General features: G+C 37.4%; 1 protein-coding gene across 1 annotated transcript in view; it reads right to left on the reverse strand.

Annotated features, from left to right (window-relative positions):
- DOK6 (docking protein 6) overlaps window positions 1-26,389 on the reverse strand; it is a 452,915-nt gene that overhangs the window by 62,241 nt on the left and 364,285 nt on the right. The window contains exon 7 of the mRNA XM_077135258.1: window positions 11,673-11,790. Within this exon, the coding sequence (XP_076991373.1) occupies window positions 11,673-11,790 (118 nt within the window). The remainder of the gene's footprint in view (window positions 1-11,672; window positions 11,791-26,389) is intronic.

The following is a 26,389-nucleotide window of genomic DNA, read 5'->3' on the forward strand; positions in this document are numbered from 1 at the left end:
TATAAACTTATAACCCTTTTATAAAAGCCGTTCCAGATCTGGCATATTGTATCCCGGCAACTTACAAATGAACACAACTTTTAATTGCATTTTTTTTTTTAATTTCTTTTTTTCCTCAACTATTTGTTTGGAAGTATTTGCATTCTTTCAGTAGCTAACTAAAAATTTTAATACATTCATCACTTGACCAGAAAGTAAAAACAAATGTTAACTATAAACATATCCACACTTATCCTTCTACTTCCTTCTATTTTTCATGCTATATTTATTTATTATTTTACTTCTCCCTTCTTTTTAAAATACTCCAAACCTAGTCTTTATTTTAGTATACAATCTCATTAGAGAAATGGATAAATAAATTAGAGTTCTGCAATGGACTATGAAACAGTCATTAAATGTCATGTTATTAGACTTTGTTCCCAATATAAAATTTAACTTAAAAACATAAAAATTGGATAAAGTATGAGCTTAATTTTGTATATGTGTTTGTGTATATTTGTTCGTGAATTTTATCTTGATCTCTAGTTCTATCTTTATATCTAATTTCTGCATTCTAAAAGGTTACCAATATATGGTAGAATTAGTGGTGAGTTTTACTTTCTTATTTATATTTCCTTGATTTTTTTCAATGAGGATGTGTTCATTTTTCAATTTAAAAGTTTGTTTATTAATTTCTGTTAAACTTCATGCATTTATCTCTTGGAATTTTGGAAAGATTTTCAGAAATCATACTGCCCTTAAGTTTAAAAAAATCCCTTTTAAATGGGAGATAAATTTTTAAGGGAAAGTAGGTTTGGGTAGGACGACACTGACACTTTTTTTAATGGAAGCCACAGGAACTAACAGCAGTTGGTAGTAACATGCAGCTGTACATGTCAGCGTTACCACATTACTACCTAAGAAGAAAATATTCCCGAGGGAGGAATATATGGAATAAAAGGCGTAGACTAATGGGAAAGTGATTGTGAAATCTCCAAAATAAGACACTTCTAAAGAATTCTGAACTGAGGGAGGAACACATCTGAACTTTCTGTAAGGTCAGTTAAAAAGCTTGGAAAATAATAATGAAAGGTAATGATGGCCCTCAGGAGTTCAACCAACTAAGTTATGTACACAATGCACTTTAAATTGTTCCATAAAAGGGGCAAAGCTGCTTTATAAAATCTTTAAAGCAGTGCTCAAGCTATGTAGAACTTGTCTTTCAATATTGTGGACTTTCTAGAAATTACTTATATGGCTTTCCATCTAGGTTGTCTCATTTAAAGCACATATGAGAAGAGCCGTGGTCTTCCTTTTCTTAGGAATAATTCTTGTAAACCTTGGTTATGGTTCAGAGGAGAATACAACTCGGCAGAAGCATACAGATTATGATGTAGGATTCCTTCTGTTACCTTCTGTGGATAGTTACACAACCTTCTATCCTAGTGGCATTCTAATGAGAAACTTAAGGGCTACTCACTCTACTCTTAGTCCCTAGAGAGTTAAGGTTTCTGTGCCTCAGTTTCCTCATTTGTAAAATGAGGACTGTATCAGGACGGCTCAGAGAAACAGACCAATGGAGATATACATATACAATATATGCTCACATATATTTTTTAAAGAAGTGGCTCACGCAATTGTGGGGCTGGTGAGTCTGAAATCCATGGGTCAGTGCGACAAGGCAGCAGTCTGGAAACTGAACCAAGTGTTGATGTTGAAGTCTTGAGGAAGAGTTTCTTCTTCTCTGGGCAGCCTTAGTTTTTACTTTCAAGGCCTTCAACTGATTGGTTAAGGCCAACCCACATTTTCTAGGCTGATTCCAGTTACTCAACAAAGCCAATTGATTTTCCTCACGTTAACCACACCTACAAAATACTTTTGAAGCAGTACCTAGATTAGCATTTGAGTAAGTAATAGGGTACTTCATAGTCTCGCCAAGTTAACACGTAGGACGAACCATCACAGGGGTGACAATGACACCTGCCTCACAGGGTGATTGGGAAGATTAACTGCCATTGCAGGTGTGAAGCATTCAATAAATGCGAGCTAAAATGATAGTGAAACCGCCTCTTCCCCATCTGAGAAACTGCATCCATAACAATCTCCTTTTTCCCGAGTTCCTCTGCTTATATAAGATTATCTTTGTGTAATAGTACCTAACACAGTATCTTGTTCATAGTAAATTACTAAGGGTACTCAATAAAGTACCCTTCTCTCTCCTAAAATAAGTATTAAACGCATTCCACTCCCTCATTTACTCTCCAGACCATACATGTCTCTGTTTCCAGACAGGTAAATTGTCCAACCCCACCCATTGCTGTAATCTCTCCAGCATGCCGTTGAGCATCCCTTTCTTGCAAAACAAACATAAAACAAAAGTCTAAATCCAATACCAAACCAATATCTCAGAGCAGCGGCAACCCAGAATTCCTAAACGCGCTCCGAGGTGACCCTGCTCTTTCCATGGAAAGTGCAGGCATCACACATGCGCAGGTGATTACAATTCCTAACACACAGATTCCTTTCACATAAACATCTGGAACTATGCTCCCAAGTTTTAAAATGTTGAGATGTTTGAAGCTGGAAGAAGCAAACCTCTGATTAGCATCTATGACTAGTAGGGCAGTGGGAGGGGCCCGGCTTGCTGTGAAGACCACACCCGGGCTTATGGCTGCAGGGCTGCTGCCACCTTTTCCCAGACAGGTACAATTTAGTGTTCAATGATGCTAATTTCCTGATGTTTCTCATACTTTTTTACTTCATCGTTATTGAGACTTTGGATTGTGTATTCTCTGTTTGGTAGACAAAGGAAAATAAAGGGAGCAATGCATGAAATAAATTTATTAAGCTTTTAAACTTGGGATAGAGTACATTTCGTTGAAGGGCTAGAGATAGAAATGACATTTAAAAACAGAGCAAGTAATAGAGGTCAGAGAGAAGAAATAATTGAACAATTTTCCCTCTACTTTCTTCTACATGGTTCATAATTTGTGAAGCTTAGTCTAATAGGTACATTTCTGATGCAAACAAAATATGGTGAGATAGCAATGAGACAAATGCTTTCTCTCTCTCTTTCTGTTGTGATTGTACTAAGATTCCCCATAACTCATATTATGAACTATATATTCCCTATTGAATAAAATGAATGACATATATATATATTCCTAGAAGTTTGATTAACATAGAGCTTAATATGTTACCTATTACACTATAATAAAATGAGTGAGGGAAGCTTGCTAAAGAAAATTCAGGTAGAGAGACCAGAAAGAAATTTTAATAAAGAAGGTAAGGCAATTTATTTTAATAAGACTTGGCAGATTATACTAATCCAATATAACATCTGGAAACTATTAGTCTTTTATCTTTTAGTAATTACTTTTACATATCTGGTAAATATGATTACATGACTGACTTGTTATATTGCAAGCAATGAGTTGTCTGCAGAGTTGGCGTTGTGCTTTGTCAGGTGATCCTAACTAGCAATCCAAATCTTGCTATTCACCTCCAATTAGTACAATGCACCAGGACAGGGGGATACATTTAGTAGTAACTGGCTCCAAAAGACTAGTCCATGTTAGGAGAGAGGTTGGTGCCTGGTAGAGGAAGAGAGAAGTTCACTCTCATCTAACTCGGGCCAGATAATCAATCTGTGAAAATTGATCCTGGGGGTTAATTCTCGGGACTGAGCTTCGCAAAGTCCTTCCAGGAAGCCTGCACTTCCTAAAGTCTGAACAACAGGGTTGACTTTCCTTAGATGACCTGAACTGAGAGACCTCAGGCATGGCAGCACTGGTGTCAAGGGGAAGGCACCTTAAAAGAAGGCATCTTTTAAAGGAGCACTGACTTATTTACACTCACTGATGAGAAGAAAAAACGGAAGATTCAAGACTTACATTTTATTTTCTTGCCTGAAAAAAGTGATAGTGTTAGTATTAGATTTAGTTCTAAAGATTTTAAAGCCAGGAGCCATTCATTAAGGCTATAATTTTTTTTTTTGGGGGGCGGGGAGCGGTGCATGGTCCAGGAATCAAACCTGGGTCTCCTGCATGAAAGGTGAGCATTCTACCACTGAACTACCCGTGCACCCCCCCTAAATAAGACTAGAATTTTAAGAAGTTCTTGGAACCAAGTGAAATTCCTCATGGATAGCAGAAACCGTAACATCACTGACTGTTTTTGCCTTATGCATATGATCTCATTAAGTTATTTAGGACAGTATGATAACCCTAATTTTAGAGATGAAGAAAATAAGGCTTAAAAAGTTTCAATCACCCAAAGTCACTCAGAGAAGGGATAGCAGTGTTAAGATTCAAATGTGGGTTTATTTGACCACAACACTCAAGATTTTAATCTCTTTGGACAGTGCCCCTTGGATATTATTACCGAGTCGTCAAGTTGGGCCATGGCAGGGGATAAACATCCATTCAGAGTGACCACCTCACAGCCCACAGGGCAGCGGAGAACGCAGCTTTATCAGCACAATGCATTGGTGATAATAAATGTCAATGGTAGCATAAGTGTGTCTGGGCAGGAACGAAGTCCTGAAACGTGCAACGACATGGAAGAGTCTTGGAGACACTGCCTTGAGTGAAATAAGCCGGACACAAAAGGACAAATATTGTTGGATCTCATTGATTTGTGACAAACTCATAGAGAGTCAGAATCTAGAATGAAATTTACCAGGGGGTGGGGTGGGGATAGGGGAAGGGAAGTCAAGGCTTAAAATGTACAGGGCACTTATTTGCCAATGGTGTCAATTTTTTGATAATGGATGGTGCTGATGATAGTGTAACATTGTGGACTCGATTTCCAGCACTGAAATATTTATCTAAATATAACTAAAAGGGAAAATGTTAACATTGTATATACAGTAACAGAATAAAAATTAAAAAGAAAGTCCATGGAGCTACATTAAACTAACAGTGAGCCCTAAGTTAAGCCATTGGTAGTGCAATTATAAACATGTACCATCATTGATTGCAGCAAATGTCCCCCACCAGTGCGAGTGGGGTGGGGCGGCGTATGGGAGTCCTGTATGTTATGCATGATAGTTCTGTAAACTCACAACTTCTCTTATTTAAAAAAAGGTCTACAGGAGCCCAGAGGAGGAAGTGGTTAATTCTGACTGCAGGGTACGAGGGATTTCACAATGGGGCTATTTGGAGCATTTTTATGATGTCTATTTTTGGGAGCAACCAATACATTTATCTCCAAGAACTGCTATCCAGGGAGCTATCTCCTGGCTTTGTCTTAAGGTACAGATATGCAGTCAATGTTCACTGCATAACAGGCGGAAGATATCACCTCTACAACATGCTCATGCGGTTAAGGGTGGCTGCTAAATCGCCATCCGAAGCCTTCTCTTTATTGAGAATCTTGTGTTGTGTTTGGCTACTACTGACAGCTGTGACTGAGCTGCCTGAAAATAAATAAATTGAATACTGGGAAGATGTTAGCTCAAACATATGCAGGCTCCTTTTTACTATCAGTGCCAATTTTTGTAGTTTCTATTTTTTTTTTACTTGCAACAGGAGGGTTTTATTAACTTTGAAATTTGAAAAAGTGCACATAATGAAAATTTAAATAGAAAATATAAATGAAAGATACATATATATTTATATGCACACACAGACACACTGTGAACTTGAAACTGGTTAGCAAAGAAGGACAGAGGGTACTGGCTGAGCAAAGAGCAAATAGATTCTGTGATTTGACTCCCTAATCTGTGGCAGAACTCTATTTACCATTTTCAGAAGGTTATCTCTAATGCTAATTGCCTTTTTGCAGCCTATCCTTCTGAGAATTTGGAGCCACAGATGCCCTTTCTGTGAACACAAAATGTCTTCTATGTAATCAGGCATGCTGCTGTGTTGACCCCGGGGGTGAGCAGGCTTAATTACACAGGATGGAGGGTGCAGGAGAATAGACAAGCGAGGGCTGTAATTTAAATATTAATCAGCACTAGCTATAGCAGAACTGCAACAGGTACCACCTTACAAAATACAGCTACAGTTATCCTTAGTTAAGAGTGAACTTGTTCAAAAGTGTCCAAATGCGAGTCAAAGTACATCGCATAAAATTTTATGTGAAAACAAGTGATTAAATATATCAGGAAAAGTTTGTTAAAACAGTCCCCCAATCCTGCTTATTAGGGACCCATTTCAGCTCCACTTTCCAACATTATGGCTTGTAGAAGAACCAATCCCTAGAAGGGACTGGCAACTAGAGAGAGAGAGAGAGAGACGGAAACAGAGCTAGCTACCAGATTAGAGGGAAAGATCAACAGTATTTCACACAACTTCCTGTGGTTGCCAAGATTTGCATGTATCCGTGTTTAGTAAAAATTTCCTCAAACCAAAAGCCAACCTGCCAGCAAACACATAACCATGGACAAGGAGAATTTCCTGGGCTGCTTAAAGACACAGAAATTCTTCTTTTTAGCAACCCTAGCTCGGGCTTTTCCGCAGTGCCACCCACAAGGAGAAGGATGTGGAGTTGATGTCCTCACCTCTCTATACACTTTCTCACATACTGTCTCATTCATTTTTGCATTCAAAAGAATTCACTGAGTTCCTCCAATGCATTTGGCATTATGGATGGTTTTTACTAGTTTGATTTGCCATTTTCAGTAAATGCTTTTGCCACCTTCATAAATCCTGATTTCAAGTTCTCACTATATATTACATCATCTAAAACTCAGAGTGGTAATTAAGAATCAAGGTGAGAATCCAGAGCAGTTAGGCAAGAAAAAGAAATAAAAGACAACCAAATTGGAAAGGAAGAAGTAACACTATCCCTTTTTTGCAGATAACATGAAACTACATATAGAAAATTCCTAAGTCTGCAAGAAAGTCACCAAAAACTAAACAATGAATTCAGCAAAACAGCAGGGCACAAGGTCAATGCACAAAATCAGGAGTGTTTCAGTACACTAGAAACGAACAATCTGAAAAGGAAATCAAGGAAACAATTTTATTTAGAATAGCAACTAAGAGTCAAATAGCTAGGAATAAATTTAATCAAGGATGGAAAGGACTTGTATCTGGAAAGCTACAAATCATTACTTAAAAGAAATTAAAGATCTAAATAAGTGAAAAGATATACCATGATCATGGATTGGAAGATTTAACATCATTAAGATATCAATACTTCCCAAAATGATTTGCAGATTCAGTGCAATTCCAGTCAAAATTCCAACAGCCTTCTTTGTAGAAACGAAAAAGTGAATCAATAACTTTATTCAGAAGGGCATGGGGCCCCAAATAGCCAAAACCTTCTTAACACAGACTGAAAGCAGAGTCCAGGCTACCAAGGGTGGTGGTGGGGGGAGGGAGAGTGAAGAGTTAAAGCATAATGGGTGCAGGGTTTCTGTTTGGGGTGATGGAAAATTTGGTAATAGGTGGTGATGGTAGCCCAACATTGTAAATTTGATTAATGCCACTGAATTGTATGCTTGGGGGCGGTTGAGATGGGAAATTTTTGGTTATGCATAGATTGCTGCAATTAAAATAAAGAGAAGCAATTAATGAGACTGTGACAATTAGATTCAATATATGAACCCAGACTGGGCCTAAAATTGGAATATGGACTGCTTGATAACAATGTTAAACTTTTGAACTTGATAACTGTACTTAATGTGGCGATATAAATGAATATCCTTGATCTTAGGAAATAGACATGGAAATAGTTAAGTGTTAATGGGGTATGATTTATGCAATCTGTGATCATATGTTTAGAAATCCAATAGAGAGATATATGATAGGCAGACAGAATGCTGTACGAAATGCAGCAGAAAGGTAAAAGTTGGTAATTGTAAGTAGCTGGGTGGAGTTCTCTGTATTGATTTTATATTATTTTAAAAAACTTTTCTTTGAGCTTGAAATGATTTCAAAATAAGAAGTTTAAGAAAGTAAATTAAGGAGGTAAAAATGTCAAAAATAAGTTCAGGTGAGAGCCTTAAATTCAGCAAAACTAGGGAATCTGACTTCCTTACAGGATTTTGATGCAAGGTTTCTTTTTTCTCTCTTTCACCTTCTCCCCATCTTCTTTCCTCCCTCCCACTCCTCTGCCTTCCTCATGCTCTCAATACAATTTCTGCTAAAGGGAAACTGAAAATAAAATTGTATCAATATTAAAATCAAATAGTATTTTTGAAGCATTCACTTTCCAGTCAAGAGTTCAAAACCATCGTTCCTTCCCTTGAAGAGTAAGGTTTCCCAGAGTCTAGCATTAACACCTACACAACGTGTTGTGACATGAACGTTTTTCATAAATGCAGAGGTAATTAGAGAAATATTAATAGAAAATTGCCTTCTGATACAAATCAAGCATCCTTATTATCAGATAAAAAGAAAGAACAGTAGATGTCCCGCACCTAGGAAAGGTGGCATATATAATTCCACCTACCCCAAGTAATTTAGATGTAGGGACTTGAAACAGTAGCTGTCTAGTACATAGCTAACAAAGTGTCATAAGCTAATTATTCATTTTCTCACTCTTCAGATCCCAGAAAGCTAAAGCACAATAGCAATCATACAATAATTTATACTCTCAGAGCACTCTGCTTAGAGTAGCACGGAGAATTTTGGCAGATTAAATTGCATTTACTCTCCAAACCTTATTATAAATGCGCCATCTCTGTATTGATGGGTCTATCTCTAAGGGTTCGCGTTGCTTCTAAAGTTATAGCAGTGGGTGACAAATGGATACAGTGAAGTCAGGGCTTGGAGGGTTGACAGGCAATCAAAATCATAGGCAAGTTTTAATGTAGAAAGGATTTTTTTGAAGGGATGTGTTTTTACATCATAAATGTTTTGGGCGTTCTAGTACACGTGTTGCATATTAATGAATCCCAAACTATTAAACTTTAAATATCTAAACTTGTCCCCCTTTTCTCTCTGATTGAAAGCCTGCTGAATTTAATTCATATCGATCTCAGCTTCATAGTTTGAATATAAAAATATGATGAGAAAGTTTTGAATATATACTTTTATTTCTCAGGCTGCCTATGGTTTACTTGATGATACCACCAGTCCAGGTTTTGACTTTTACTCTAAGGTAGGTAATGGCAGTCGGCAGGCAATAGGGGCAGCAGGCAATAGGGTTGGCAGGCAATAGTTTGGTATGGAGAGCTGACGCCACTTCAAGGAACACAGCTGAGGAAGTGAGATGCAAAATAGCCATGCTTTTAAAAGTAGTTAAGTGAAAAAAATGTAGGTGTGCGTGGAGTGCTGCTGAGGTTGACTCTTTCTCTTTTTATTTCTTTTTTGTTTTAGTAGTTCTATTCTGCTCTGACCCCATTTGGATGTAGCTGAGTAGATTATGCCCTTTTACAGAACTATTCTCAGAAGGCTCCTTATCCTCTGCTTATTTTGATGGTCTCAACAGAACAAAGGAGAATAAAATAAATAAAATAAATAATCATTCTCAAACGATCACTAGCAAGTTTTCCTCTCTCTCTATCTATCATCTATCTCTATCCCTCCCCTTTCTATCTATCATCTCTCTCTCTCTCATCTATTTTTATCATCTATCTTTCTCTCTATATTCTAGATATATTATGCATAGATAATTATGTATATGCATGATATAACAATAAAAAGAAGGATATACACAATGGTCAAAGTATTGCTCTAAGAAGTATATAATGCAAAAATAAATCCAAAGCATAGTGAAATGAAATTTACATTGAATACATTCTATATTACTTGACTTAAAGTAAATACCTTAGTTAACACATGAGATATTTCATTACACTAAAACAACAGCAACTACCAAAAGAAAAAGAATGCGTTATTAAAATCATCTGAATAACTTATTCATGGTAATTGATAAAGTATTTCCAGCCCTTAATTGCTGGGAAGATGCTACTAATAAGATAAATCATAAAGTATTTCCATCAGTCATTGTTTCCATTTTCTTATGTAAATCAACATTCACCTTCAAAGACTTTCACAATGATTTAAGTTACTTCAATGCATTCTAACATTTCTGTTTGGATGTATTTGATATTTTTTCTGAAGTTGAAATCTAAATCTTAGCTTTCCCTTTAGAGAAAATTTTCCCTTACATTATAAACAGTTTTTTATTTCCTGACATTTTAGAGAAACACTTGACAAAAACCAAAGTTGCTTTCCACGGTACTTCTAAATTCTTTGCATTAAAATCTCACTTTTTTTTACCTTATATATTTGATAATTTTAATTTTCTCATATAAATATCCCACATTTTTAATTTTCCTCAAGAAAATAAGAATACTTACATATATGTATATATTAATTTAAACAAAAATAACCGTATTTTCTAATGATTTCTAATCACAGGGACAAGCGAGATTAATTTTATAAGATCACCTGGGCAATTTTAATGGACAGTTTCTGACATCTGTGGAGGGAAGCAAAGGCACGAGAAGTACGTCTCCCTTTCTCTCATCCTTGAAATTGCCAAATCTGCCCTCCTTCCCAGTCTCAACTCTTTAATCCACATGCTGCAACATACTTACTCATACAAATACATAACCCAACAACAAAAAGAAATAACTTGTTAAATACAGGGAGTGAATTTACCCATTAGGAGGGCTCATTTGAAATACAAAGTGCAAATGTCTCTGGTAAATGACTAAAATAGTCCCCACTGCTTTTCCTTGCAGAACGTCTTTAATCATTCATTTCCTCTGATCAAATACCATTAGTTTGGGTTCGGAAACCCCAGCAAGCAACAACTGCTTTAGAAATGCTGCCACTCTTTCAGTTTGCTCCTAACAGAAAAATTTCTTATCAGTACATTTAGCGTTGGTAATGTGAGCAAAAGTGAAAGCATGAGAGGGAAAACCACTCTGAATTCATAATTGTCTGCAGGTCGTAACTGGGTGTGACGTTTATTGGGTGCCTGCTACTTTCAAATCTGCGGTGCTCAAAAAATGTTTGTTGGATTTGTGTTCTCAGCTGTGCTTGATTATCCTTATTTTATTTAGCTTCCTGCTTCCTCCAGTCTTGGTCAGCCATGAGTCAATTGTCTGTAGCCAGATATTTTATTTGCAGGAGAAGAATGATTTATTTTAGAACAAAAGGAAAGAAGCAGAAACAGACCCACGTGAGCTGAGGTTTCTGCTGCTGCTGATCAGATAACTGCCGTTGATTCATTTGATTCATCTGGTTGGCAATTCTCATGCTACTTAATTCCCCATTTCTCATTAGGAAATTTACAGAAGCGAAGTATTTACGTCTTCACCCTCCCCAAATGTATCCTGTGTCAAGGCTTTGACTCAATCTTAAAAAATTCTGTGGGTAGGTTTATGTAGCTTTTTATTTCAGAGCCTGAACTAATATTCAATCTTATTAAGAGAAAAAGATGCTAAGAAAGAAATCGTTTATAAAACCCAGCATGAAACAGATCCTGACATGAGCTACTTTTAGCTTCTGATTATGTGCTCTGGATAGTGTTTTACTCTCGTTCCTGTGCCAAATCTGCTTCTCAGTTCGTACAATGACTTTCAGAATAATTTTTACCATTAGTGTGTGAAATGATAGCTTTTAAAAAACCACTGTAAATCTCTGGGCCCCCACTGTGACCAGTGACAGCGGATAAACTGAAATGGAGGAAAAACAAGCACTGCAAATGCCGAATTGCAGGACTCTTGGCCAACATGAAGGAAACTAATGGAGGGATCGCTTTATTATTTTAAAGTGACTTGCCTTGCAAACTGTAGAGTTCTCCAACGCTGTTCTGGCGAGTGATGTGGTGCCAGTACGCGCTCCGAGGAAGGGAGATGGATTTGGATAGCGCCATGGGCTCAGTCAAGCTTGTCTGAAGCTGAGTGAAAAAGAAGACGTATCTTCAGCTTTATTAAAATATTAAACTCAAATCTGCCGTCTTAAAATGTTGAAGATTAAATCTGGGTGGTGTATGATAGAATCTGTTATAGATACCTGCTGATCCTCTTTTTTTACACAGTTGTTCTGAAAAGTAAAATGATGACCCATAAAAATATAAAATGAACACCTGTAAACAGGGAGGCAGGCTGCTACCCAGGGCCATAATCAAATGTATTCCACAAGGTAAATTTATTTGCATTTTGATGGGCAAGAACGATCTGTATTACTATCACTTACAGAGTGGAAAAATTGCTCAAAAAAAGAAGGTAGGAGCCTCTGTAGCCACAGATATCCCAGAAGGCTGCCAAATACCCATGGATCTTTCTTTGCCTTTCACAGTTTTTCTCTGCATCACCACCCACCTTAACATAAAGCTGTTTTCTCAAATAGATCCTTTTCCTTGTTCCTGTGATAGGACCCTGTACACATTGGAAAAGTGCTTTTCCTGAGAAGCTCTGCGATAAACAGGGGCATATTTAACACTTGAAACATAAATTTTAAGGTTAGTTCAAGAGATCCAGAAAATATCCATTCTTGCTCAGGCAAATGATTAGTTCAGAGAACAGTACCTACTGCCTTTTCATGAACGAAATGCATTTTACTGACTCATGCCAGGTTTTTAAAGAATCATATAGAAATGGCCTTATTTGGATTAGTGCACATTTCCCTGACGCAGCCTGAGCAAACATTCACTTTCTGACAATGTCCAATGCTCTAATGAATAGAATCTCCAGTTCCCACCCCACCTCATTGAATGCCTGACTCACAGCAAAACTGGGAGCTGGAGGGATTGTCTCTCTCAAGGCTCACCTTACAGTTCTCTTTTTGCTCACTGTGGTGAGTTCCTTCTTTAACCCCACACTCATTGCGCCCCCGCCCCAAGCCCCTGCCCTGGCCTGCCTCCCTACCTTATAGATGCACTTTCTTAGCCTCAGCTCTTCCCTCCTTCTTACAGGATACTGTAGGGAAGGTGGCTGCCAACACAGGCCTGGAATCCACAAGAGCACTCAAAGGTTTTCTCATTTTAATAGATGATGCAAAGGGCTTGGACATATTTATTTTAGTGTACTCTTTTAGTATGAGGCATTTCCAGGACGGCTATGGCTTACCATTCAGTCCCCCTATTCGGTCTAGTTAAAAGTCCGGCTCTGCTGAAGGAGCCTTCCTTTGTTGGTTGATGAAGAAGGTGGCTCCAAACAGAACATCACAAACATTTTTTAGATTCTCCAAAATCTAAAAAATTTCAGAGTTTTCCTCCTTAGTATGAAAATAGGTCTGGTATTCATACCAACATTCCAACAACCCCCCACGGGGGTGGGGGGAGCTTGAGGGCTAGAAAAGTCAAATTTTTGGCTTACAATGGAGCAATGCTTTTCAGAATTGTTGGGATACTTGTTAATGCTCATTTCCAGGTTTTCCCCCAGACCCCACCCTTAGGGAAATTTGGTGGGTAGGCTGTGCATATTAGGAAAGCGAAAAAGATCCTCATTCAAAGCTCCAACACCCGCTACTCTAAGGGGATAGAGACCCATTTTATGAAAGTGTCACTGGGAGAAAAGGGCTTTAAACTTCAAAGACACTTTTTCCTGTGAGGCATATACTTGATTAAGCACAGAAACCTTTAATTACTGTCATCACTGCCAACTGACGACATCAATTAATCCATAAATGAAACTCACATAAATCACAGTTCTGCCTATTCTTTATTTTTTTCGTACATATTATAATTTGGTTGCTACTTAACATCAAATAGATCTTCATTGGCAAGTGAAACTCCCCAAAATTTGATAAAACTACTTTCCTTTCTACTTTTTCATTCAGGGGATCATGTTTCTTTCCAAATGGTTGCTCTTAAGCATCATGGAAACACAGTAAACACATTCTGTTTGCTGAAAATGAATAGCTGGAAATAATGGAGAATAATTGCTTCCATAAAATTTTCACCTAAATCACCTACCTTGTCTTTTATGTCATCTTTCCCTAGCTCTCACTCTCAATTGCTTGCAAGTTCTATTTCTTCATTTGCTTTTTTGTTTCTTCTTTATTCTCTTCTAATATTGAATTCCATAAAACGGAAAATTTGTATTTAAAATCTTGAATATGAGTATTCTAAGAAAATTTGACAGGGAAATGGAACTTTGTCCCTTCTATCTCAGATAGACATTAGAGGGTCCATTTATGATTCCCCATTCAAAACTGGGCCTTCTGCACTAAGTACCTACTCGGTGCTGGGCAGCCAATTGATCAGATGATGCAGGATCCATATGATTTATCCAGCAATTTCTTGAATTTGCTATTATGTTTAAATATTATCAATTGGCTTTTTTTTAAAATTCCATTTTATTGATGTACTTATATATCATATAATCACCCAAAGTGTACAATTACTGGTTCACAGTATCGTCATATAGTTGTGCAGCCATCATCACAATCGATTTTTGAAAATTTTCATTACTCCATAAACAATACAAATAAGAATAAAAATGAAGTAAAAAATAACACTCAGAACATCCCATCCCCCCAAACCCCTTTAATTAATTAATTTTTTGTCTTTATTTTCTTACTTATCTGTTCATATAAGGGATAAAGGGAATGTTAGTGCAGTTTTTACGACACAGTCATACCATAAAAGCTATATAGTTAGACAAGAATCAAGCTATATAGTTAGACAAGAATCAAGGCTACTGGATTACAATTCAACATTTTTAGGCACTTTCCTCTAGCTACTTCAATACACCAAAGATGGAAAAGGGATATCTATATAATGCATAATAATAACTTCCAGAACGACCTGTCAACTCAATTTGAAATCTCCCAGTCAGTGAAATTTTGTTTTATTTCTCTTCCCCTTTTTGGTCAAGAAGGCTTTCTCTCAATCCCATGATGCCAGGGCCAGGCTCACCCTTGGTCAGGTCGCATGTTACCAGGAAGATTTAAACCTCTGGGAGACACGTCCCATGTGCGTGTGAGGGGTTGGGGTGGGGTGGACAGTGAGTTTACCTGTGGAGTTGGCTTAAGAGAGAGGTCACATCTGAGCATCAGAAGAGGTTCTCTTACCTTCTACTTTACGGGAATTTTCATAAGGGTAAACCCCAAGATCGAGGGCTTGGTCTATTAAATTTGTAGTCACCAATGCCTACGAGAATATCAGGTCTTCCCCAGGTAAGGAAGTTTAATATTTCCACATTTTCCCCCAGTCTCTTAAGGGGACTTTGCAAATACTTTTTAAAATATTTTGCCTGCCCAGATTACTCTGGGATGTATCAGGGCATTACACTAACCTGTAGGAACCAACAAGATCTCATGCCTTATTGAAGGGTCCATGTAATTGTGGTGCTTGAATAAACTGACAACTAATAAAATTCAAATAGCAAGTTAAATTAGATAGCATGTTACAGAAAACATGAATTTTGCATTAAATAAACATCTCTTCCTTTGGTCTCACCCAGAAGTTGAAGTTTTAAAATATAGTCAATATCATCCTTTACCCTTTAGTCTGATTTATCTTAGTCCTAACCAGATCAGTTTTATTTATGTGTTTAATTGAAGTCAGATAACTTTTTGACTTTTTTTTTCTCCATGGACAGGCGCCAGGACTTGAACCCAGGTCTCCAGCATGGCAGGAGAGATCTCTGCCTACTGAGCCACCTTGGCCCACCCTTTCTCAGAGTTTTTACAGTTGCTGTGTGGGGTAATTCTGACTTTTGTAGCTGCCGAGCTCTAGCTCTTACTTGCAGGTGTCAAACAGATACCTGAAGTTCCAGGGAACGACCAGGTTATTCCAAAGAGCTCAGCATTTCAGAATTTAGAAATAGCAGTTACAATTTCATTTAATTTCTCAGGAATAGATGTGACTGCTATAAGACTCTTTTCTGTCTTATTTTTTGCCTGTAGTGTTGTCTCTAGTATTTTTTGTAGAGCAGTTCTCTTGTTCACAAATTTCTCAGTGTCTTTTCATCTGAAAATATTTTAAACTCTCCTTCATTTTTGAAGGACAGTTTTGCCAGTTATAGAATTCTTGGTTGGCACTTTTTCTCTTTTAGTAACTTAAAAATATCATACCACTGCCTTCTCACCTCCATGATTTCTGCTGAGAAATTCACACATAGTCGTACTGAGTTTCCCTTTTATGGATGGATCACTTTTTCCTTGCTGTTTCAGAGTTCTCTGTCTTTGATGTGAAAATCTGATTAGTAAGTGTCTTGTAGTAGGTCTATTCAGATCTATTCTGTTTGAGGTATGATGTGCCTCTCAGATCTGTAATTTTATGTCTTTTATAAGAGTTGGGAAATTTTCAGTGATTATTTACTCAATTCATTCTGTTCTTTTTTCCTTCTCTTCTTCCAGGACACTGATAACATATATATATATATATATATATTCATGTGCTTCATGTGTCATTCAATTCCCTGAGACTTTGCTCATATTTTCCATTCTTTTCCCTATCTGTTCTCCTGTATGGAGGATTTCAGATGTCTTGTCTTCTAGTTCACTAATCCTTTCTTCTACCTCTTCAAATCTGCTGTTGTATGTCTCCACTGTGTTTTTCATCTCTTCTATTATGCCTTTCATTCCCATAAGTTCTGCCATTTGTTTTTTCAAGCTTTTGAATTCTTTATGGTCACTTAATGTTTTCTTTATATCTTTCATCTCTTCCACCTTATCTTCTTTCAACTCATTGATCTGATTTCTTAATCTATTTAGCAATGTTTGTTTGAACATCTTTGTTTCAACTCCTGTATCTTGTTTAAACTGTTAGTTTGTTCCTTTGATTAGGACATATCTTTATTTTTCCTAGTATGACTTGTAATTTTTTGCTGGTGTATAGGCATCTGATTTCCTTAGTTTATTCTACAGGTCATTTTCACTCTTCTACATAGGGTTTTTTTGTTGGCTGGCTTTGTTCTTTAACATTCAGTTCAACTTATAATAGACGTCTGGCATAGCCTCTGTTTAACAGATCAGAATTTTTCAGCTCTTGTTTTTCTGATTCTTGCTATGTCTATATGGAAGATTTTTTATCTAGGGTCTCCCTAGATAAGATTAGCCCCAATCAAAATTTCCCAGATGAGGGACGTCCAGATCTCAGAAGGACGTAATCAGTATCAAGTTTCCCTGAGGATGAGAACCCAGCAGGTTGTCTGACTTTCCTGTGGAGCCTCTAGTCTCTGAGTTTTTCCTATCCTGCCCAGCAGGTGGTGCTTGTCAGCCCACAGCTACCAAGAGCATAAAATAGTGTGGTGCCTTTAATTCTCAGCAGACCCTGTCCCTGACAGGTATGTGGTTGAGACAGAGGCTGAGGTGGAAGGCAAGCTTAGCTATTTCAAATTGAGTTGACAGGTCATTCTGGAGGTTATTATTATGCATTATTTCTGATTCCAATACCCTACAGTCTGAATTCTCTCAAGGATGACTGCCACTTGAGCTGAGTCCCACCCCCTTTCATTAGGAAGAAATGCCCTTTTTGGCATTATCTCCTTCACTTAACTTGTTACTTTGTCTTTCAAACCTATCTTAACTCTGCCCTTGCCTGGATCAGCAGAGACTGCTGGAAACACCTGAAGCTTTCTCTAATGAGCTACTGAGAATAGTGTGAAAAAAAAATAAGAAAAGAAAAAAAGAAAAAGTAAAAGAAGAAAAAAAAGAGAACGAGAAAGAGAAAAATCCCTTTTCAGAGCCAGTCTCCCCAGTCCCCAAGTTTGCAGGTCAAGAGTGGGAGTTGGTTCTTGGCTCTATGTACCTCTTTTTGGGACACAGCCTTTTTCCAGTATTCTGAGCTTGGACAACTCCAAAAGTCTCCATTTTCATCAGCCCTGTCTCCTCTCTGCTGGGAGAGACCTCAGGGTTACCTGCTTGGTTTCTCTGGATTTGTCTGTGCTTGGAGGTTGTAGTCAGCTGTCCAAATTTGTTCATTAAAACTGCAACTGGAGCTTGGTTGAGCTACTTTTCTTTGCTCCTGGTGGAAACTGATTCTTTTCCCCAGTGAAGAGTCTCCAACAGAGGCTTTCATGCAAGTAGGGGAGGGGTGTCAGCCTTCATAGTTTGGAGACTTTACTTACAGTTTTGTGCTATGATCTTGACCCTTCTACTCATTTCAGACTGGTGTATAATGTGTGTTTAGTTGCAGATGTCCCCCAAACATTTGTTTCAGATAGTTCCTGACTATTTACTAGCTGCTCTAGAGGATGAACTGAACTCCACACCTTCGTATGCTGCCATCTTTCCCCACCTCTCAATTGGCTTTTTTGATGTCCATAATGACAAAGACAATGTGGCAATATTTTAGGCATTATTGTCAGGGAATTTTATTGATTCCAATTTTAAACTCCAGATAAAACTCCTGTTGGTGAGAGGGTTTAACAGGAGGTCATATAAAAAAATCTAACTTAAGTATTTTTTTATTATCATTATGCTTCAATTAAAAGCATTGAGGTAAAAATAATTAAAAATATAAATACTATAAACATTTCTTAATTAGAAAGCAGCACATCAATTTGTCCTGGAGGATTTTGGAGTGTGTATATCAGAAAATTTATAGGGCCAGTTACACTTACACTGCAAGTAGGTGTCTAAGTTTAAATAGGGAAAACACAAAATGATATTTTAAGACTATTTCTGAGTAATTAGAAATCAAGTTAAGTTGGTTCATGTCTTCTTTTGTTTATTCTCTGTGCAAATCTTCCCTGATAGTTCCTTTGGTGGCTTTAAGTGGCTTGTTCAGTGAGAAAGTCCTCAAGAAACTGGGCAAAATTCTGCAACCCAGAGTTCCATACTGCCCTCCAAGTTTAACCATAGACTCTACCCTTCAGGCCAGCCTCATCTGCTTTTTCTTTCCCATGTTCAGGATCCATTAATGATGCTTCAGCTGAGATGTGGATGTGACTAAATATGATAGTAATTAATTCAGGTCTAGACTCACTTGTCCTGGCTTTTCGCTTTTGGTGATTCTAATACTTCCTTGGCTTCATTCTTTTTGGAACAGCATCAGCCCACGGGGACACTCAGCAATGAATCAGAAATTGCTTATTAAAGATTTGAAAAAAGTGAAGCTCACAGCTGGCCCAAGTCCAGATAGTAGTGAAAACATTTGTAACTTATTTGAACATTGCAATTGACACATCTTGCAGAGCCCATGGCCTAGGAAAATGATTTAGGCCCAGAGCATACCATGTGAAGATTAAGTTAATTCTTTAAATTTGAACATCACACAGATAAAAGTTGTGCTGTCCTCAAGTTGATGAGACAAGCAACAACAATAACAAGAACAAAGAATCTTGTGTTCAGAGCTCACTCATGAAGGTATTAAACATGGTTTGGCTGCTTCTGTTCACTACCATTTAGGCCACAAATACATGATTTTATATATTTTTTATGAACATCTGAGATTAGTATATGACATCAAAGAGTGATCCCAATATTTACAGCTACAACTTCATTTCACCTCTTCCCCACTCCACAACTTCAGAATACTCTTTTGAAAACATTTGGTTGAAAAGGTAGTTAGTTAACCATTCTCCCTGGGTCACTCATGGTTCTGCATATCTTGTGACAACTTTTGTTGCTTACTGTTGGTTGAAGCATGTTTGTACAGCAAACGACCTTGGAAGATAGAGGTGGTATGTCCTTCCAGGGCAGAGGGCACATTTGTTTACTGGCCAGGAAAACAAAGACATACTTTCTCTAGGGCAAAAGTTGGGCAAGTGTGCTACAAGTCAACTTATAAGATTGGGAATTGCCTAAAAAACCTACTGGATGTGCAGCTTCCACCTGGTTGTTCCACACTGCCCACATGGGACTTGGGAAACATGAAACTCATGATGCCTGCTGTGCTGTGAGTAGGAGTCCTTTGTCTCTGACCCAGGAGTTTTGTGTCTTCTGCCAGCATCTGGGAGACTGGCAGGCAAGGGAAGGCCGCCTGGTGGTGTCTTCCTGCTTTTACTAGTGCCTGAGCTTTCTCATTATTTGTTGTGCTTCCTACACCTTGGAACTAAATTGCCTTATTAAATTCCTTCTGTTGAACTACATAGCATGGTCTCTGGTTACCTAACTGGGCCATGACTAATACAAAGTGTTATTTCATTTGCATCAAATTTATTTCATGCCTCCTTACTGAGAGACTTCTGGGTTGTTTCTGTTTTGATAATCTCAATTCTAAATGATTTGGGGAAAATCAACACTTCATTGAGATAATGCTTTTCTGTGCATTGTTTTATTATTACTTTTCCATTTTAATGCATTGTGGCGAGAGAATGTGGCCTGAGAAGCTTTCATAGTCTGAGTTCATTTTCCATTTTTATCTAACAAATGGCCAGCTTCTGTACATGTTTCATAGATGCTTGAAAGGATGCTCTGAAGGATATAGTCACTCTCATTCTCTGTCTCTCTCTCTGTTTTGCTCTCTATCTCTCTATATTATTCATTCTGCATTTTTTCCTTATATACTTGTATAATTTTCTAATCAATTCTATAAAGATATGAAAGAAAAGTGTTAATTTCAAATTACTAATTTACATGTTTCTACCCCTTTCATCTTGCAGAATTTAAGCAGTCTTTTATACATGAAAATGACATTTTATTGGACAAGCAAAGCGTTCTGATTTTTATAGTACTGTAATTATTTTTCCATTCTTTACCTATATTGTTAAACTCTACTTATTAAAGTTCTCCTTAACTGTCCCAGAGTTCAACATCACCTCTTTCTTTTATTACTCATTCTTTCAAATAAAAGGGGTAATAACAGTCTCCACTATTTTCTTATAGCAAGTCTGAGTGTCTTCTTTAAGAATTAGTATTGTCCATCATTTATTAATATCTGATTTTTTCAACTACCCTTGGTCTAGTAGAAGTTCCTGGATATTTCTAACATATAGATAAGTCCTTTTCCTTATTTTCAGCCTAATTAGAATATTCTCTAGTTCTGTACTCCTTTAGTCATTTTACTGGCATATGACCCAGAAGTCATTTATATTTTTTAGTTAACTATCCATAAAATTCTTGTAAGATGAGAATGGGAAGAAATATCTTCCTTTCAAATGAGAGGACAATGAGGCCCCGGAACATGGACTTTTCTAGGGCCATGTGCATATAGCCTGTGGAAGTGCTGAGACTGGAATCACACTTCTGCTGTGTAACTCCTGTGCTTTGTATGACCATCAAGAGATTCTGTACAGCTTCTTTCCAGTGAACTTGCATCATAAGTGGTATTACATGCTGCATTACATTTGTGGAGGAATGAAGATGGCTGCAAAGCCATTGACAAGGCTGCATTCAGAAGTAGGGAGTCCAAGTTCCCTCCCCTTAAATCTGGATTGGGTGGAGACTGCTTTGGCCAATGACTTACGGGAGACCTGGAATTATTAGGTCTGTTCTGAGCCTGATATGACCTTTGGGGCAGTTTCTTCTTCCCTCCTTTTGTTACTCTGAGTTATCACATAAACCTGACAAATCTAAGGCTGTGATGACATGAGGAAGCACAAGCTAACCATATAACTCAAGGTTTGCACCCTTCTTAGTGAATCTAGTAACTCTTGTCTTACAGAGGGAAAAACAAAATCCAGAAAGATTCAGGGATATGCTCAAGTTAAAAGCTGAACTATAGAGACTTGTTGAGAAAACAGTTATCTTGATTTTGAGTCCACTGCTCTTTAGATTTTGACATTGCTTTCTCCCAGGGAGCTGTAGTTCAACATGGGATGCTGCAGCTGGATACTGTTGTAAGACCCCAGGGGCCAAAAGGATGAGGTGGGACCTGAAACTGGTGAGATTTTTGTGGAGGTCCTGGCTCCCAGCACCTCATCCTGACTTTACCAAAACTTTTTCTAGGCTACCTTATTGATTTTTGTATGTTTCCTTTGCTGTTTTGAGACTTTGCCTACTCCCTCTGATAAACATTCACGCTACTGTGTGTTCCCCTATATTAAATCTGCATAAAAGACAGTTAAAGTAACTTTCCTTTAGCTCTGAACTCCCTAGAGATTGCCTACAGATTTCAAAATTCTCTCAGGCTTGAGACAAATCTATACAATCGGGAGAGGAGAAATTTAGCACTTACGAATTAGCATTTATGAGGCATTCTTTTACGTGCCTGGCAGTGTGCAAACTGGTTTCATATATCATCCCATGCCATATTCACATACATCATAAACAAATGTGCCATTTGAATTTTACAGACAAGGAAAATGAGGTGTGGTGAGATAATACAATTTGCTCTGAGCTACACAGCCTGTGAGTGATGACTCGGAGACTTCCGAGCCCATGACACATTCTTCCTCTTCACTCCAGCCCACTGCAAATCAGATCATTGGATTCATCTTCTCCTGGGGGCAGATAAGATGGGAATCGCACAGACTGGGAAAATTCCACTGGGCCAGGGCAGGACTGTGGGGCCGAGGTTCCCAGTAGAATGCCACAGTGTGTGAAGCCATATCCCAGTGTGGCAAAGCACATTGGCTTTGCTCTCAGCAGAACCTGATATCAAGTGTCAACTCATGTGACCACAGGCATGGAAGTGACAGTTTTTTTTTAAATTCGGTTTTTCCTCATCTCTAACTTGGAGTTACTGTAACCTATCTTGTTGTTAAAATAGCGAGTAAGATCATGCTTTTAGAGGGAAAAGCAGGGTGTCACATATGAAATGCTTGTAAGGATGCTTCATTAGACTTGTTGCTACTGCATGGGACAGATGACACAGTCCAGAGCTGTCTATAGGAGCTTGTGGCCACGGCATGGAAATGCATCCCGAGTGGGCTATCAAAGGACTGGCATCGAGGGCAGTGGCACGTATTTGGATCCAAACCTAAGGTCGAACTAGAAGATGAACATGCAAGCGATAGGAATAGGAGGAGCAGGTGGTGAGGCTGCATGGGTGGGAAAGGGGAGAGATAGATGGGAGGCTGGTAGCAGAGCTTTTATCTGTTCATAATATGAGTTGGGAAAGGGTAGTCTCAGCTTCTTCTGCACATGTAAGAGTTAGGGAATAGCCTGTACTGGGTGGGTATGTTACCATCGTTCCTGGTATGACCAAGACAAGAGGGACTTGGGTTGTGAAATGTGCTATAAAGAAGAAGTTCTTTGAAAATGCCAGTGGTTGGGAAATATGCTAAAGTGAAAAGGAAATGTATGTGAGTCGCGAAGGCTCAGTGCTGCTGAATAAGGAAATGCTGAATACAAGGGCACTCCTCGTTGAGGGCATTTAGTTGCATTTGTTCTCAGAAAAGCTCATGAACTTGAAAACTATGGAAATAGAGGCCCCGGACACCTTGAGCCAGCCAAGCATGGCGCTGTTTGGATGTGTGAAAACTGTTCTCTGAAGTTGAGTGTTTATGGGCAATTGGTTTTTCACAGACTTGGCTTAATTTTCAATAGGGGACACCTCACACTTAATCTTCCATTTTATTCAAGAGAAGTGGAGAGGAATTAGAAGACACCTCGCTGACTTTGTACCAGACTAACAAATACATGTTATTTAATGAAAGTTGTTGAATGTCATTTAAAATTGGACTTTGCAGAATATTCTTTTCATTAAACTCGAGAAAAGGTGTGCTATGATCATATATTTTAAACCATGCATTGAGCAAAATACTTTCAGATAGTGTGAAAAAGCTGGACATCAAAAAGGATAACAAACTTCTTTATACAGACTTCAAACATCATTCACATTTGTAATCAGTAATTGATTAGAGATGATCAGTAAATTAGCTTCTAAAAATAATCTTTCTAAGTAGATACATTTACAGAGTTCTCTTTGAATATAAGGAATTTAATGAATATGTATTAAAATATTACATTTTGTAGATGTTTGAAGTCAAATTTTTGCTCTTCTGATTTTGAAATACATAGATAGCTAGAGGCTGCAGTGAAGTTTATATATTTTTCAACATCTGTATGTAATGAACCATGGGATGAACTTTCAGTGGTGTTTGTAACAATTTTAACCATCTATAAACAAAGCTTAATTGTTTTTCTTTTGTCAACCATGTTATAAATTAGCTAAAAATTATTCAGCCATTCCTAGAGGCCAAGTGATATCTTACCTCCATGAAGTAGATGTTATTATTGAATCCCCTTTTTTTAAGAATAAGCTGAGGCACAGAGAAGCTAAGTGACTTGCCCAAAGTCACACAGCGGATAAAGTGTGGGAAAGTCTCTAGAGTCAACTTCATCAACCTCATTAACATAGCTGACAGCTATGGTCACATTCACTGAAAGCAGCCTTAATCACTTTCACATGAAATTCTTAGCTCACACTCTTATCTTCTAGTTTGCCTATTACCGACTAATATTTTCATTTCTATTTTGCTGCACTGTACCAAGCGGAGATAGTATGATTCATGGATTGTAAGGGTATATGTTGCAGTTATATGTTTGTATGCCAAGTCATTTTAATAACTTTTGAAATTCATTGTTTTCATTTGGGAAACCCGTTCTATAGAGTTCCTTTATTCATGCCCCGTTTTTAATGTAGATTGTCAACACTTTTATGTGAGGCAGTCATTCTCTTTGTGTATTATCAATTCTAACCTAGCCAATTAGATAGAAACTACACATGTATAATGCATTTTTGAAGGGACATCCAATGTTTCCACAACAAATTTTTAATGAAAAAAAAGGACATGATATAAATATTTTTCTATTATCGTACACAACCATACGACTGATTAGAAAATTACACATTGCCTTCTTGCGATTCTGTCTCTTTTGTGTACTTATGCAGAAATGTGTTTTTCTTTTTGTGTTTGTTTAAAAACCAAATTTTCCCTAGTGTTCTGAGACTGTGAATAACAATAAGTGAATTGATTAATCATGATCATAGGCTCAGTTAAATGATCAACTCTAATAATTCATTCTAATTAAGTTTGTGTTGGTTCATTACAGTGTCTAGTCTACAGCAAAAGAAAATGTCACCAGTGTGGGAATGGCATTTCCCAGCAGGGAATTGGTTTTTGTCATAACAAGGCTCTTGCCTTTTGATTAATAATTGATGGTATTCAACAATAGAACCTTAAATAGAACTCTGAGGAATGGATAGATTAGCAGCTATTCCTATATATTAGATACTATATACCACTCACAATAAATTAAAAATCACACAATTAAACTTTTCCCAGTATTCCATAAACTTCTATGAATATGTGCTGAAAAATGACTGTTGACTGACTTTCTAAATGCTGCTCATTTAGAATTAGGCTTGCAAATTCTTCACATTTTCAGAGTAGGAACACTAAGTTTTTTTTTTATAACTAATAGAGATTCCTATAAAATGTGGGTATGAAGGATATTTTCACTGAAAGTGAAACCAAACTTCCTAGGAGAGAACCCATTCTGTAAGGATTCCTTATCCTCTCAAAAATTATAAATGAGCATATGGTCTCTTGCTAGAACAGATATAAAGACACTTTATGCCATCTGAGATGCCATTAATTGTAAGACAAGCATTATTTTATGTAGAAATAATTTAAAGTGTGACTCACATTTTAACTGAGTGGTGTTAAAATGTAAAAAATGTGCATCTTGGAATTGATGCAGTATGGTAATACTTCCCAGTTCATGCAACTGTTTAGACAAAAGATATTTCTTAGGCTGGTGACAGTCAAAATTTGCGAAAGTATTACGATAAAGTATAACTCTAGAAGGGTAAGTTCATTTAATTTCTAGTTGCTGTTGAAATCAGTTTTGCATAAAGCTAGCTTCATTTTCTTTTGCTTTCCCCCCACATTCTCTCATCTTTTGCTTCACAGTAAAACAAACACATCAATCACCACATGTCTAACTTCCATTGCGGGCAGTTGGTAGAATAAGACAGTGTTGCTTCTTCATCAGAAATATTTATTAATCTTACATTATGAAAGGAAACAGGAATTTATCCTAAGTAAGTATTATTTAAAAATTTGTTGGAGCAATAAGATTTTTTTTTTTTAGTTTGTTAACTGTGTGAATTTGATTGGCTTTTATTCCTTATGTTTCTGTTAATAAAAGCAAGCAAATCAGAAGACAGAGAAACAAACACTTAATTGTTTTCAAGGGAAGAAGTTTGTTTTTAGCTTTTCGCCAGAGTTTAGGAAAATGATTGGATTGGCATCTCTAGACAGCAGCCCATTCAGCAAGTCTGGTTGGTGGTTTGACATTAACACAGTCTTGCTGTCTTGCTGGCATTTCAGTAACACACATGATATTTGCCCTTAATTTGTGCCTAGAGACTTCCTGATGGGAATTGAAGGCAGCAATTAGCAGAGAATAGGGGCATTCCAAATGCTGCTTTTTAGAAGGATACACAGTACTTGTTATTACATGATGATGCTTATCTACAGATGTTTTAAAATTACGTGCAATATTAGAAGATTGGAAATTACTAATTACAATTTCCCTTGATTTTATTTAATTATTTTTGGTAAGATATCAGGAAAAATCTTTTTTTCCCCCTTTCTTCATGTCTGCTCTGTTGCTCTTTACATATGAGGTAAAATGAGGACTTTATAACACCTGAAAAACTTAAGACTTAACAGCAGATTTAGAGAGGAAGCTTCTTTCATTTCACTTGT

The sequence above is a fragment of the Tamandua tetradactyla genome, chromosome 18 (assembly GCF_023851605.1).
Source record: "Tamandua tetradactyla isolate mTamTet1 chromosome 18, mTamTet1.pri, whole genome shotgun sequence".
Taxonomy (NCBI): domain Eukaryota; kingdom Metazoa; phylum Chordata; class Mammalia; order Pilosa; family Myrmecophagidae; genus Tamandua; species Tamandua tetradactyla.